Genomic DNA, 16,626 nt, shown 5'->3' on the forward strand with positions numbered 1-16,626 from the left:
AAATCTTGACTGCAGTAGTGGTTAAATAGATAGAATTTTTTAAAACTGTAGACACCCTTTTTTACCAATGTCAATTGGTTAGGCTTAAAATTATATTACAATTAAATAAGATGTGACTATGGTACAATTTTGATGACGTACCAGGGAACTCTACATATTATCTTTGCAATATCCTGTGAATCTATAATCATTTAAAAATAAAACGCTTAAAACATGTAAATATATATATACATATAGAAGTACATAAATATATATAAAACACCAAAAGTAAAATCTATAAAGAAAAAAATCAATTAGATATTATCAAATTTAAAAATATAAGGTATGTGCAAGAACTTAAGAGAATTAAAAGACAAGCCATAGACTGGGAGAAAGTGTGTAAAAATCACACATCAGACAAAGGACTTGTTTTTCCAGAATATGTATATCTTCAATTAGAAGATGAGTGAAAGACTGGAACAGCCACCCTTGCACAGAGTATATATTCATGGCCAATAAGCACTTGTGTATCTGTTCAACATCATCATGCATTGAGAAAATGCAAATTAATTTCATGATGAAAAAAGCCCTACCTACCTGGTAAGTGACTAAAATAAATACCGACAACCCTGAGCGCTGCATGGGATGAAGAGCAACTGGATGCCTCTGGCATTGCTCGTGGGAATGTAAATTGTTACAGCCTCTCTGGAAAACGCTTTGGCTGTTTCTTACAAAGTTAAACGTATTATACAACACAGCAGTTGGACGTTTGCCTACTGACTATTGAGAACCACATCTCAATGACTTCTACTCACCTTGTGGTGTGAATTATCTCTGGAAAGATTTTTGCAAATCCTCACACAAACACAACTGCAGGCAAACATGCTTTAAAGCTAAAGAAACATTTCTCTTATCACCAAGTGATAAAGATAGAGAATTTCTTCCTCTGCACAGACGTCCTATGATAGTAAAGGTAGTGACTTCTTCCTCCCTTCCCCAGGGAAGATCTGCTTACACTTCAGAGTAATAGAGACAGCTCCCTCATCCTGCAGGGACAATCGGTAGGCCTGAGAGCAGTTTCCTTACACAGTTGGGGGATTTCTAAGCTCCTCAGCCTGACACAGACCCACCGTGCCACAAATTGTTACCCGAGCCCAAGCTTGCTTTGCTGCCATAGGATTTGGGGCCAAGGAAAATAATATGAAGCTTATGCTGCCTGCTATGCCATGAAAAATAATCTGTATAAATCCATTTGGACGCCTATCTCCTTACCAGAAAATCTACTGAAGTGTGACAAGGAAACCTAGCAGCTGCCATCTCACTGATTCCTTTGGAACAGTTTGACTGCTGTCATTTAACCCAGATAAATGAAAACTTATGTTCACCCAAATGTGTACACAAATGTTCTTATCATCTTTATTTGTAATAGGCAAAAACTGGAAATAAATGCTTTTAATGGGTGAGGGATAAACTGTGGTATAATCATATAATGGGATACTATTTTGCCGTAAAAAGTAACAAAGAATGTATGCATGGGATAACTTACAAAGATCTCCAGGACATTGTGTTGAGTGAAAAGAGTCATTTAAAAAATGTAGCATATTATATAATTCCATGTATACAAATGTCTCAAAATGACAAAATTATTGTGGCAGGGGACAGATCAGTGGTTGCCAGGGGTTACCATGAGTGGGAATAAATGACTATAAAGGGACATTACAGAGTAATTCCTTTGTGTTGATGGAACTGTTCTGCAGCTGCTTGTGGTGGCCACATGAGATCTCTACACGTCGTAAAGTTTCATACCACTCCAGCCCCTGAATGCAAGTGCACGTAAAACCTGATGAAATCTGAATAAGGTTTGTGGTTTAGTTAATAACACTATAATAATGTCCATTTCCTGCTTTTGACACTATAGTATAGTTATGTAAAATGTTATCATTTGGTGAAGTTAGGGGCAGGTACATGGGAATTCTCTGTATTATTTTTTGCAGATTCTTATGCATGTAGTATTTCAAAATAAAAATGTTTTGTTTTCTGTTCAGTACTATAGTCACATATTTTTGATGCTCTATGTTTATAAATCAATATTTTTCAAGACTAATAAAGATAAAGAGAATAATTAGTCATAAATAAGAAGAAAAAGAAAATGAAAGTTAGATATGTAACTATACTATATAATGATTTAAGAATAATCTGTGGGTTAGAAAACTTAGATACTAATGTAAATTCTAATACTTTTTTCCCTTTGAGTAATTTGAAAGCATTCTAAAATTTGCTTTTGTTCTGGAAAATCTAGATGGATAATATATTCAAATGTTTTGCCCAAATATTTTTAACTTTGTATGTGTAAATAAATATACTTTTTCCAAATAATTTATTTTAAAAGATTATAGATGATCTAGCTATTGTCAATGCTTTCTTTTAAACTGAATTTTGCCCTAAAAATTCAAAATTGAAAGCTGATTTTAGAAAAATATTTAAGTAATGAATAAATTAGTTTTATAAAAGGCGGGTCATATAAAATTGACAATAACATGGTTAAACTAACTGAAATGCCTCAAATTCTTTTCATAAAAATAAACCGGCATGTGTCATTTCTTGGTGGTGGTGGTGGTTATAAAGTGAGACAGATTTCAAGGTTCCTGGATCTTACTCCACATCCTACATACAAATTTATCCCTCAGCACCTTGTTGTGGTGCTTCTTTGCTCGTAATTTTATTTGTCATACTTCAGATTATATTAATATCTACCAGTTGTGTGTTATTTGTATGATAACAATGATCTCTGGGTTCCTTTTTATTTTTTGTCAAATGAGAATGAAATGATCCTTAATGTTCTTCGTAGCATTAAGATTCTGACTGATCATAAATTCTAAGTAATTTTCCTTTGATTGAGATCCTCTGAGTTTATCTCTTCCACCTACACACATTTCTTTTCAACTATCAGAAATTGAGCACTCAGAAATTTTCACAATCAATGAGGTTAATTGACTGACTTCCACAGCTGTGAAAAACACCAAAATAAACAGGTTGGACTTCTATTAAACTCAGTTGCCATTTGAACTTAAAAATATTTGTTATGGCTTTTTGGTAATTCATATTTTCATAAACATTTTACAGCAGATAAAACACTATGCAGTGCAACCAGCAGATTGATTGATTGATCTGTATCTATTATGTCTGTATCTATACCATCTGTATCTATATCTATAAAGCTATTTGTTATAGGGACTTGACCTTACCGGATTTTGAAAGCTGGTTAAATAGTCTCTGCAAGGCTATTGTCCTTGTCTCTGGGGCAGGGCAAGGAGATGGGGAAGAGAGTTTGGCTGTCAAGTGGGAAAGAGCACAAATACACTAAACTAGAACACATACGCATGAAGTAATGATCCGGGAGCCTTGAAGTGGGACTGGAAACCACGTCATCTCTCGCCTTCCCCTGTAAGGATGTGGTTGTTCTTCAGGAGAGAAGACCTAAACGTGCACCTGCCAAGCTGTCAGAGAAGCTGAAGGCAGGCTCAGTGGTGTAGTGAGTAGCTTGGCTGAAGCCTGCCTGCTGCTCCATTAATGTGACCAGCACCTGAACAAACACCTGAGTCACAATAGTACTTGGTGTCTCTGCACCTACCTACCAAGCATAAAAACAGTACGGTTGCTGCTTAATGGCCTTCTACATATTGTGCAGAATGTCTCTTGTGGCTACTCTAAATGGAAAACTGGAAGATAGGCAATTCTTAAAAATATAGTTCAGCATAATGGGTTGAACCACTACAAAGCCACTTGACAGGCCAACTATGGAATTATAGAAAAGAGGACATAAATCCTCAAATATTAATTAGTTTGTAATATTTTTAATGGCTACATATGTGTAAAATTCTTTAACAATGCAAGTATTTTTTTCTTATTCAAAAATTCTATTGTATCTGTATCACAGTTTCCTTGGTTTTAATTACTTGGATGGATCTTGAAATCTCAAAAGATTAATTTGATTATGCTAACATAAAAAAATCAATCTGAAAAAAATAACAAATACATTTAAAATAGTGAAAAATAACTTTTATTTTAAGGCAATATTTTCGTCTTCCTCTACCATAACACAAATCATTTGAGACAATTCTTTACTATGATAAAACTCAGCCTGCCATCCAATCTATTTGTTAATAAATCACACTTTGAAAACAAGATGTCCTTCAAAGAGAGAGCACTATCTTTGTGGCATTTCATAATTAACTTGGAGATGCATTATTATACAAGTTTGGATCAATTTAACAGTTCCATCAACATTAATTTTGCTCTTATTTTGTTAAACAATCCACACATTTTTGTTGGAATGGTTTTCTTTGCTGAGAATAGTTTTGCTATTTTTCTTGGACAGTTTGTTATTGCTTGATTATGCTATTTGCCCAACACAACAGCTACCTCTCACTCACAAAGTATCTCCTTTGCTTTAGGTCTGTCCCTGTTGTTTTTCTCATTAACCTTTTGGAAATTCATAAGATATTCCTGTGGATAGCTTATTCTGTTCTATTTAATATGAATAGAAAGCAATGTAAAGTGCGATCATACACCCTCTCTTGGAAATACTAACCTGCTGACAGTTCATGTTCCAAATTTGCTAATTTAGATTCTTCACAAAGATAAGTGCACTTAAGAAAATATTTACACTTTTCCATACTCTCATTTGGAACCTATTTATAATGAAACTACACACTATTACTATTAGAAATTAGTTACCATGAGAATTTAACTAACTATGGAGGGTTGATTTATTTTTGGCTGTTCTCAAAATTATAATCTCTCTCCTTGCTTTTAATTATATCTTTCATATTGCTAATAAAGATAATTGTTGAAATAATAAAAAAACTATTCATGTAGTTTTCCTGGTTAAAATATTGTAATATTTTCCAACTGCCAGTAGACTAAGCGCCAAACTCCTTGTCATAGCATAAATTATTTTCACAGTATGTAATCAGAGTTCTCTTTCAGCCTTGGCTTCCGTCACAAAAATCTCAGGCAGAATTGCGTTCTTATGTGTTTTCCCACGTCTTTAAGCTGCGTGTTTACTGTACTGCAAATCCCTGTCTAAGGTTATCATGAAGACTTTCCAGCTATCTCTATTGGTCTCCTACAATTATTTACAAAAGCACATTACATTTTCTCATCTTTGCCTTCTCTTTAGCTTGAGTAGATATCAAGGTAAAGAGTGGTGATAGAGTGAATGCTTTTCCCCCAAGATCAGATGCAAGGCAAGATGTCTACTCTCAACAATCTTCTTTCATATTAAACTGAAAGTAGTAACCAGTGAAATATGGTAGGAAGCCAAATTTACAACTTACAGCACAGAAAGGAAGAAATAAAAGCCCCGATTGCAGACGACACGGTTGTCTATGTAGAAAATCTTATAGGATCTAAAAAAAGGGCACTAAAATTGATAAATACATTACAAAGAATCAAAGTTGTCATGCTTTCAAGAGTTGTAACTCTCTGGATGTTTAAGCATTTTGACAAATAGCACCTTTCTTCAAACTTTGGGATATCTTAGGAATTCATAGCTAATGTCCATAAATATTGATGAACTGAACAGATTATGTCCCAGATGGTCTGTACTCCATTAGAGACCAGTTATATTTTAACCCTTTTCATTGTAGTTAAGTCTTTCAGAATCATGTTTTAAACATATGTGAAACTTATGAATCAAACCCAAAGAAATGAAAACACAAATGTAATAAAAAGTATGTTTTTATTTTCCAGTATGCTTCATTAAAAAAGGTACAGCTTTATTAGTAGTACATTAATGAACTGAAAGAAGAAAGTGACAAGTTTTTGTCACAGATGTTAATTTACTTTTTACAAACATCCACCAAAACAATTAAAAATGAAATAAATATATTTACATTTTATATTTCTGGTATTTTCATTGCTTTTTAATATGTATAAAATATATAACATTTATAATATTTTATTTTCAAAAACAAATTCAAATGTGCAAATAAGTAACATGATTTTTTAAGTATTCAGTAATAAGAATAAATCATAAACAAAACATTTAGAGGTATGAATAAAGCAACCTTAAGGAGAACTCATGAGCACAGCAGTATTAATACTAGCAAAATGTTTGTTATTAATATCCAAACATCTACACTTACCTTAAAAAGTTAAGCACAAGATCATCCTTGTGCTTTTAAAGCTTCTCCACACTGCTGACTTCTAGCAGTAATTCTAAATTATTGTTACGATCATTAATTTTCCTCAGTGATAAATCAAGCTTCTCTCAAATCCAGCATTCAATGTACACAAAGTTTATGAACAAGCTTTGTCATTGTAAATGAGGGAAATGTCAATCTATAAACTAGTGCACCCAAAGGAAAATTTATTTGCTTGCCTGGCTACTATGGACTTGAAATTTATTTTCAAGTAATTGCTTTTTTTCTTGCTGAATGACAGTTTTACGAATGAAGGTTTTAAAACTGTAAGTTGGTATGTGCCTAAAATATGGGCAAGACATGATTACCTGATTATTCTCCTTTAAAAAAAGTTGGACAGTAAGTGTTGGGGTACAAATTACATTTACATTATCTATTGAAGTATTTTTGAAATAAATTCTTGTTGTAATATAACAAATTAAAAATGCCCCTGCTGTAATATACTTCAGCTTAAATGAATTGTTATTCTTTATCAAGCAAAAGACATTATTATAGTAGTTAACAGTTTTCAAATGATTTTGAACTCCATTCTCTGACCTAAGTACCTATAATATTCCCCATTAAGCTTGCAATATGTACACTGTAATGACCCTTTAATGATAACACACACACACACACACACACACACACACACACACACACACACTCACACATCCCAAGGCACTGGAAGGGTTAACACATTAATTAAGCATTCTGCTGTTAAAATGTGTTCAATGTACAAACTAGGATTTGAGAAACAAATCTCATGCATCTAAACCTAAATTACATGAGAAATAGAAATTTATAACTATTTTCGTTTTTTTCTAAACTTTCTCATTCAAGTAATCCAAGTTGTGACAAATAACAATGGCTAATCATCACATTGTAAAGAAAACATTAGAAACTATGAATAATTGCTAAACTGATGAAAATCAGAAGAGTATTTTCCTAATTGATTGTTGTTCCACTAATCATGTTAAATAGCAGTTTAGGCCTGTTGGTTTTTTATCAATAGTATCAAAAATAATCACATAAGTTTTAATCAAGCTATAATTTATGATGTAATTTAAGGTATATTAAATGTATGTATATGCAACTTTTTCAATATAAATAGTCAGCATTTTATATTTATATATACACACGTATATGTACATACGTGTATATACATTCTACAAGGAGATACATATTCATACATATCTCATTGTTCACCTTTTCCTTCATCATACACATGAGCACAGGCTGAATTTTTGTGATATAACAAAATAGATATTTAAGTAAATGGGATTTTTAAATCTTAAGACAGAATTTTTACATTGGATATTAATTTTTTAAATGATTCTATTGCAGGTATGTAAAGTTTTAAAACTTTTTTTTTGTTGTTTTGCTTTGTTTTTGCTGTTGGATAGCTAGCCCATGTCATACTGCCTTCAAACCAGATTATCACCTCGTGGACTCACTGATGTCACCCCAATATGGGGCACAATGAGATTTAATTATGATTAATAGCAGAGGTTCTGTAATGAACTGCCTACCACTGCTTTCGGTCCTAAGGTGGACAGATCCCTCTTCCTTTACTGCTCTTTCTCTGTAAGTTCACAAGTGCACTCTGAAACCTGCTTTGGTGGGCTTCTGATTTTACAACGACTGTTGTGTTTGATCAATACACTGAGTAATTGTTCCAATGTGCTATCCTGACTACAGATGCATATTTAGTTTTATGGTCGAAATAAATTATAGTGAAACTGTTTATTGTCCAATTTGCCAGTTCTTTTGAGAAGGTATTTCATATTCAACTGAATACTCTCCCACGTACAATTAAAACCCTTCACCTTTTCTTTTCAGTTTGATGTATTTGAGGATTAATCTGATGCAAAATGAGTTAATAATTGTAATAATTATGAAAAAAGTTTGATGTTAATTTTTAAAAATGTAATGGATATGTTCTTTATACAAATAATTTTGTTTCCCTCTTGAGTGACTTTTTTCTCTTATTTGAAAAAAGAAAATTGAATCACTTTATTAGATACTTGGTCATCTTTACAAGGAAACCTCTAATGTTTTGGTTTAGTTGGGAGCATGTGTGTTGATAAAAAAGTAACTCTTTTTTTCTTTTCTAATAGGCAGCTGGCTGTTTAAAAGCAGGTCTCAATGAAGCCGTAGTGAAGGACAGAGAAGGTTTTCCACGCTGTACACAGCTGTACAATACCTGGAATGTGAGTCAGGTGCCCACCACCAGTGCTGTCCAAAGTCCAGTGCTGGAACGTTCCCAAGACAAAATATCTAAATTAACCCGCATAGTTTGGCATTATTTAATCACTTTCCACAATAAGGTAAGATTTAGATTTTAACCTTTATTTTCAAATATCACCTTAATTCCTCATAAAATATTACTAAAATGAAAAGATGTCCTTTAGCTAACATAAATAGTAACTTTGAGACTACTTTCTAGGGACATTCCAGTTCACAATTAACTGGCAAAATTAAAATTACAGAGATTTTTTTTCTCACAACATATTTGTTGATATTATTTTCTCTACAAAATGTTTTGGGGTCACTGAAAATTTATGAAACTTTAAATTGATAATAAATCTCCTTAGGTAAAATATATATCTTTTTAAAATGAAGGAAGGAAGGAACAAGAGGTTCAGGAATGGTTCCATCACTCATAATTAAATTAATACATTTTTGGCATATTTGGTTGGCATTGGCAGCTAATAAAACATTGGAGTAACTGTGATCCCATGGTCCATTTCACAGTGTGTCTATCGTAGCTCAACATAATTATCCTTTGAAGCTTTTCAGGATATTTTATAATGAGATAAACAAAATTGGAGTGCCAGTGTCAAGTCATGGGATGAGAATACAAGGAGAAATTTACAGCAGCAAATTAAAGTGCATTCTTTTTTGATGAGCGTTTTGCATGCGCCTGGCTGCCATGTGGGGTTTTCTTGCCTCTTCTAGGTCCCTCATAATACAACGATGGGGCAATAGCTCATGATCCTGCCCGACGTGTATCTGTCCTACAAAATAATCTAAAATACAGAATTGACCATTTAATAGGTATTTTTATTTATAGGTAGCTTACAATGTTTATATTATGTACACACTTCTTCACATCTTTCATTGTTTTGTCTCCACGTTGGGGGAAAGCGGTGTACCTGCTGGCACAAAGCAACCGAGTGAGAAGGAGCTGTGCTGCTCGCTTAGGTGTTCTGCGATGTCACATGACCTTCCTTTTTCTGCTGAAACTTTAATCTGACTCCACTGTTGGCTTGGTAATAGCGTGGTTCTCCAGGGTCTAAAATGAGAAATATATTCTGTTTACACAGTCACCGTGCGTAACGCGGAGCTCTGCCTGTCAAGTTGTGTACTTTGCTTTGCTCGTAGTAGCAGAGCCTGTGGCTGCAGAAGCTGTGGCCTGACTGCCTAAAAACAGAGGGTCCAAACAAGCCACTTTGGCAGCAAAGAATGAATGAATGCAGTGAAGAACAGCAAATAAATTTGAAAATTCCAATTCCTGAAAGGGAAAGAGAAAGAAGTCAGATAAAATATAAATCAATTTCTCAAAAATATAATAACTAGATGCTTTTTTCAAGTGCAATAAATTTATCTAGAATTAATGATATCTCATGTATGGAAACTATTTTCTAATGTAGACATTTTTGGTCAATATGTACAAGTCATAGGTATGGCAGATTTACTTCAACAGGCGGTGGACAAGAGGGAGGAGGACTAATCATTCTTAGCATCCGTGCACGTCACTTCAGCATTGATAAATAAATATCGCCAAGTTGAACTTTCACTCTTAACAGTGCATCAGTAAAGAGAAACTTGAGAGTGTCTTAAAAAGCACTTTTATCTCTTTATACACACATCATGTAATAAATAGGAATTAGAATAACTAAAACATATTCTTTGCTATTCTTTAGAATGAGCTGCTATTTTTTTTTGCCTGGGCTCCTGAACTCAGAGCGCTAAGAGCAAGGGGCTGTGAATGTTTATGACACATGGAGCCAAGTGGTTCACTTCCAAAAAATAATTCATGCATTAGTTTTAATTGTTGTGGCTGCTTATGTATTGGTGTGTATGGCATATTTACTAACAGAAAATAAAAATCAATAAGAACCCACTAATTCATTTTGGATTTTTAAGTAAGTAGCCCACTTACCAGTGCCAACCCAATGATATATATTGCAATGAAATAGAGAAAAGTTTTTCACAAATGATGTCAGACTAGCTATAAAATCACGAGACAATGATCAGGACACATTTTGAAAGACGATGTTGCAAATATTTTTTATAAAAGACCATCATCAGGCCCCAAATCATGTTTTAACTCCAAGAGGACTGATAGAAGACTAATGCATCCATGTACTTAATGAAGTAAGTATGGTGAACTTATCAGAAAGAGGAAAACACAAGGGTAATAGATCATAGGAAATTGCTGAGAAACTAGTTGTTATTTTATCACATATGTGTAATAAAGGACAAGTAGGATGGCATGTACACTACTGATAGCATTTGTAATTTATAGCATGTGGCTGTGGAAAGTAATAGAAAATAGCCAATCAGTTAGGGCAAATCACAATATCTGTCATGCACCGGGGTGCTATTTAAGTGAAATAATTCACCCTAGGAGTATTTTCCTCGGCCATGAAATTGGAGCACAATAGAACAAAACTTATATTCATGGTTCTGTACAATATAAAAGAAAAAGCTATGTTGTCTCAGTAGTTCCCTTACGATCTTCAGCATTTCATAGTTAGCTTCCTATGACAAACACTTACTCTAGAACCTAGCAAAAGCTATTCCTTGAACCATTCTAATTCCCTGAAATGCTTCCACCAAAAAATGTTTTTAGTAACTCCATCATAATTAGCTTAGAAGTATTATTTTTAATAATCCACTTCCGCAGCACTAGTGATATGTTATTTGTAAACTAGCAGGTGTTCCCTTGCCTTAACTCACCCTGAAAATCCTCCGTTCACCTCGTCATTCTTTGTGCAGCCAGATGATTTTCCAGGAGGATTTTAAATACTTTCTGTATCAACCCATGTTAAATCTACTCAATATGAAAAGGGTTGGAAAGTTTGGGGAAATATGAGATTTTTCTGTGTATTATTAAAAAACAACCATAGAGGCCGGGCGCGGTGGCTCACGCTTGTAATCCTAGCACTCTGGGAGGCCCAGGCGGGTGGATTGCTCGAGGTCAGGAGTTCGAGACCAGCCTGAGCAAGACCGAGATCCTGTCTCTACTAAAAATAGAAAGTAATTATATGACCAACTAAAAATCTATATAGAAAAATTTAGCCGGGCACAGTGGTGGATGCCTGTAGTCCCAGCTACTCGGGAGGCTGAGGCAGTAGGATCGCTTAAGCCGAGGAGTCTGAGGTTGCTGTGAGCTAGGCTGACGCCATGGCACTCACTCTAGCCTGGGCAACAAAGCGAGATTCTGTCTCAAAAACAAACAAACAAAAAAAAAAAAAACATAGAAACATGCAATTCACTCTTGGTGAGGAGAATACAGTTGAATGTTACAACTAGGCAAAAGTGTTATACCAAATAACTTTTTCTCAAAAACAATTCTCCCAAACCCTTATTAAATTGGAGATTATATTTTGGTTAATAAGAAAAGAAACCAAATATAAAAATATCCAGGCAGTTTTAGAAAGATTAAGGTTTTCAATTATTCCTACCTTGTCAATTATTTGGCAATAATTTGATGTAGATTGATGCTTTAAAATATTATACCTTTTTTGTGGGAGCAGACAGATAATAATAACAGGTAATTAGGGAAGAAAGCAGAAGACAGAGATGGATTTGAGTTTGGCTCTTGATTCCAGTGACATCTCATCTTTCCTCTGCCTCAGTGGTCAGCTTTGCAATGATACCCACTCCTAGGGCTTCAAGGACCCCTCTACGTCAGCTGTGCGGCCCTTTCACTCATTCCCAGGTGGGCCCTAGACCTACGTTCTCAGCCACCTGTCAAACATCCACAGACAACACTGCCAGGTTAGTGGTTACCACCTTGTAGTAAAGCTCTTCTGATCTTCATTAATCCCATGAATCTCACTAAATACAAGCTATTTTGAAAATTTAAGAATATTCATTCAATAAATACTGAGTGTTTCCTATACATTTATTCCTTTTTTTTGGGGGGGGGGGCGCAGTAAAAAGACATAGCAATGAACAAAACAGAGTTGTTTTTAAAAAAAGTCCTGATGGGATTTACATTCCAGTGACAGGAGACAACAGGTAAAGACATAAATAAATTAAATATGCCAGGATATGACAAGTACAGTGAAGAAAATAAATTGGAGAAGAAAGCAGAGTATGGGAGGGGCTGTGGGACAGAAATTCACATTGCCAGGTGGGCAGAACTTGAGGGGGACAAAGGAGTGCATCATTTCCACTTTTGTGGGAAAATAATCCAGACAGGAGAAGCGCAATGTCAAAGGCCCTGAGGCAGTGACTGTCTAAGAGAGTGTGATGAAAGCAAAGGCCTTTGTCTCTGGAATGGAGTGAATTATGGGGTGATTCATAGAAAATGGGGTTAAAGAAATAAACACAGGCCAGAACTTGCCTTTCCATGTGGTCTCTTTATGAGTTTACTTTGAGTGACTTGGGAAACTATTGGAGGTTTCTGATCAGAGGAGTGGCAAGAATTGACATGTGTCTGAAATTGGCCGTTTTGGCTAGACTGTGAAGAAAGAGCTCCAAGGGAATGCCATTGAAAGAAGGGAGAGACATTATAATGTTTTCCCATAAGAAAAGGGGTCATATTTAAAAGTTAAGTTGAACAACTATACAGAGAGAGTTGCCATGTCCAGAAAAGGAGGAATTGTGGGAAGAGCAGGTTTGGCATTAAAGATCAAGATTTTGGTTTGGGGCATGTTACAATGAGAGCCAATTAGATATACTCATCAAGGCGCAAGTAAAGAGTTGTACGTATCAGTGTAATTTGAGGGAAAAACCAGAGTTGAAAATAAAAGTTATGCGCTGTGAGGCTCCAGATGCCCTGGGTCTGGAAGGTTTGCAGGCGGGGGAAAAGGCGGGGCTCGCATCGCTGTGAGCAACAGGGAAACCAGGTCAGAGAGCAAGAAGCAGCACAGAACAAGGAGCAGAGCTGCCGCAGAAGCCAGACAGAAAACCAGAGTCCTGCAAAATGACAACTGGAAATTGACTATTAGAGGCACATAGAGGTTATTTTTGTCCTTTACAAGACACTTTCGTGAAGAGGGGGCCAAAGACTCTTAGGAATGGGTTCACAAGAGATTGGGTGGAAAGGAATTAGCGTTACTGTAGACAACTTCTCTTTGGGGAAGCCCTTTTCCCCCCTTAAATGGAGCAGAGAAATGGATAAGTAGGCAAAACCAGTGATGTGTTCTAAGGTTTAAGCAATTAGTATATATTTGTAGAATAGCTGGTATGAGACAGCAGAGGGCTCACATCTGAGGACAATTGTAGAAACTTCATCAGAAGAGAAGGGTGGGAGTTAGCGCAGACGCGGCGAGGCCGGGCGCGGACGGAAACCTGCGACAGGTCCAGAGTGGCGGGAGGAGGGGCAGCGCGCACTGGCGCAACACCAGGACCGTGGGTGGATTTGGCGGTGTGCAGCTTTGCTTGGTTCTGCTTTTTAGGTGAAATAAGAAGGAAGGTCATTGACTAACAGGAAGGATAAAGCAGGAAGTGTTGAAAATTTGGACAAACTACTAAATAATTTCTGAGTATTATTTTAGGCACATTATCTGGAATTTATCTTCCTCACTCTGCTTAGTCCTTAGAAACTTTTAACGACTCTAAGTCTCCGGAACACATCATGGAGAGGATCGTTCAGTGGGCCCCGTAAAGTCATCCACCTTGCATAGCTGGTTTCCCACAGCAACGTGGTCATGCAACACGCAATAGATCATTACAAGGGCAGTAAGTCTTCCAGAATGTGAAAACAAAGAATTATTGAAAATCTTAGGAAAAATTACATTTATTCTTTGACTAATAGCACTATTGTGTTTCCATTCTTGCTCTTGATTTCAGGATTTTCCCTTCCCTATGATAGGCTTCTCTTTCCTTCCCACTGTAACTCTCATCTCTTCTTTAAGGCTAAATTTCACTCCAGTATTCTTCATGACCTCGCAGTCATCAGGTAAAAACACACGTCTCTGCCATTATTAATATAAGGCTTCTTTCTTCCAAATGCCATCAGTCACAGTCAGATTTACTTATGCCATTAATGTGTAAGTGAATATGTTCCCTAGCTTGACAACCGCTTTTGTCATTTGCCTTCCCCCACAGCAGCCTTATAGAGACACAATGCACCTGTTCAAAGCATACAATTCAGTGTATCTCAGCATATTCACAGATGGTGTGTAACCATCGCCATTATCGAATTTTAGAATATTTGTATCATTCCAAAAATATACTCTATACCCAGTACAAGCCACTCCATTTTCCCCTGTCCCCAGCCCCTGCTAAGCATTGGTCTCTTTCTCTTTGTATACGTTTGCCCACTCTGGAGATTCAATATAAATCCTGCATACAAATCATGCATTTGACAACTTCTGAGATTGCTTGCATTTGCTTAATGTTTTCAAGGTTCATCCATGCTACGGCATGAATAGCACTTCCTTTCTCTTTATTGCTGAAAAATATTTTCTTGTATGGACATAACTCATTTTCCTCTTCCATTCATCACTTGTTGAACATTTGGGTTGTTTCTACTTTTGGCTTTTAAGAGTAATGCTGCCATAAACATCTATGTACAAGTTTCTTAGACTGTGTGTGGACAGGTTTTCATTCCTCTGGTGTATATACACCTAGGAGTGAGTTTGTGGGGTCATGGGAGAAGTTCACGATGCATGTATCGAGGAGGTGTTGAGCAGTTTTCTAAATGAACTACAACATTTTACATTCTCATCAGCAACATGTGAGTGCTCCAGTGCGGCTGAGAACTGCATCTGCACTAATCATCGTTACTGTCTTCTTTTTTTAAAAATCATAGCCATGGTAGAGGGTGGGAAATAATATCTTATTGTGGTTTTGATTAGCATTTTTATCACTAATGATTTGAGAATAGTTTTTTGTGCTTATTGACAATTTGAATATCTCCCCTGAAAAAATGTCAACTCAGATCTTTTCCCAATTTTTAATTGGGTCATTTACATTTTTTATTTCAAATTCTAAAAATCCATCATATATTCTGCATATAAGTTCCTTAGCAGATAAATTATTTGAAAATATTTTCTAATATTCTGTTGTTTTATTCACTTTTGTTATGATATTATTTTCAGTACAAATGTTTTCAATATTGACAAAGTCAAATTTGTCTATTTTTTCTTTTGATTCTTGTGGTTTAGTGGTGAATCTAAGAACAATTGCCAAATTCAAGGTCACAAAGATTTACTCCTATGTTCAAAGAGTTTTATGGCTTTAACTCTTACATTTATGTCTATGATTTCTTTTTTTTTTTTTTGAGACAGAGTGTCACTTTGTTGACCTGGCTAGAGTGAGTGCTGTGGCGTCAGCCTAGCTCACAGCAACCTCAAACTCCTGAGCTTCAGCGATCCTACTGCCTCAGCCTCCCGAGTAGCTGGGACTACAGACATGTGCCACCATGCCCGGCTAATTTTTTCTATATATATTTTTAGTTTGCCAGATCATTTCTTTCTATTTTTAATAGAGACGGGGTCTCGCTCTTGCTCAGGCTGGTCTCGAACTCCTGACCTTGAGCGATCCATCCGCCTCGGCCTCCCAGAGTGCTAGGATTACAGGCGTGAGCCACCGTGCCCAGCCTATGATTTCTTTTTAAGGAATTTTTTATAGTGTAAGGTAATGATCCAATATAATTTTTTGGATTAGATAATCAGTTTCCCCAGCACCATTTATTGAAAAAACTCTTCCTTCCACATCTTATTGTGTTGAAAAGCATGCCAAAATCAACTATAGATGAGGTTTATTTCTAGATTCTCAATTCTATTCCAGTATTCTATGTCTTTTCTTATGAAAATACCACAAAGCTGTGATTACTATAGTGTTTTGAAATATGAAAGTGTGAGTCCAAAAAAAAAAAAAAAAAAAAAGAAAGTGTGAGTCCTCCAACTTCTCCTTTGCTAAGATTATTCGGCAATTCTGGATCCTTTATATTTACATATATATTTTAGGATTAGCTTGTTCATTTCTGCAAAAAGGCAGTTGGAATTTTGATAGAAATTTTATGTTTATTAATTTTGGGAATATTGTATTAAAATATTATGTCTTCTAATCCATGCACATGGGATATAGTTCCACTTTTTAAATCTTTTTAAATTTATTTCCATGTTTTGTATTTTTCAGTGTACAAGACTTGCAGTTCTTTTGTTAACTTTATTCTCAAGAATTTTATTCATTTTGATGCTACCAAAATGGAATTATTTTCTTAATTCCACCTTCAGCTGCTCATTGCCAGTGTATAAAAGAACACAATTGA

General features: G+C 35.4%; 1 protein-coding gene across 1 annotated transcript in view; it reads right to left on the bottom strand.

Annotated features, from left to right (window-relative positions):
• Positions 1-9,489: 9,489 nt before the first annotated feature.
• Positions 9,490-16,626, bottom strand: part of SNTG1 (syntrophin gamma 1) — a 599,834-nt gene continuing 592,697 nt past the window's right edge. The window contains exon 18 of the mRNA XM_045560545.1: positions 9,490-9,681. Within this exon, the coding sequence (XP_045416501.1) occupies positions 9,523-9,681 (159 nt within the window). The 3' untranslated portion in view covers positions 9,490-9,522. The remainder of the gene's footprint in view (positions 9,682-16,626) is intronic.

The sequence above is a fragment of the Lemur catta genome, chromosome 9 (assembly GCF_020740605.2).
Source record: "Lemur catta isolate mLemCat1 chromosome 9, mLemCat1.pri, whole genome shotgun sequence".
NCBI lineage: Eukaryota > Metazoa > Chordata > Mammalia > Primates > Lemuridae > Lemur > Lemur catta.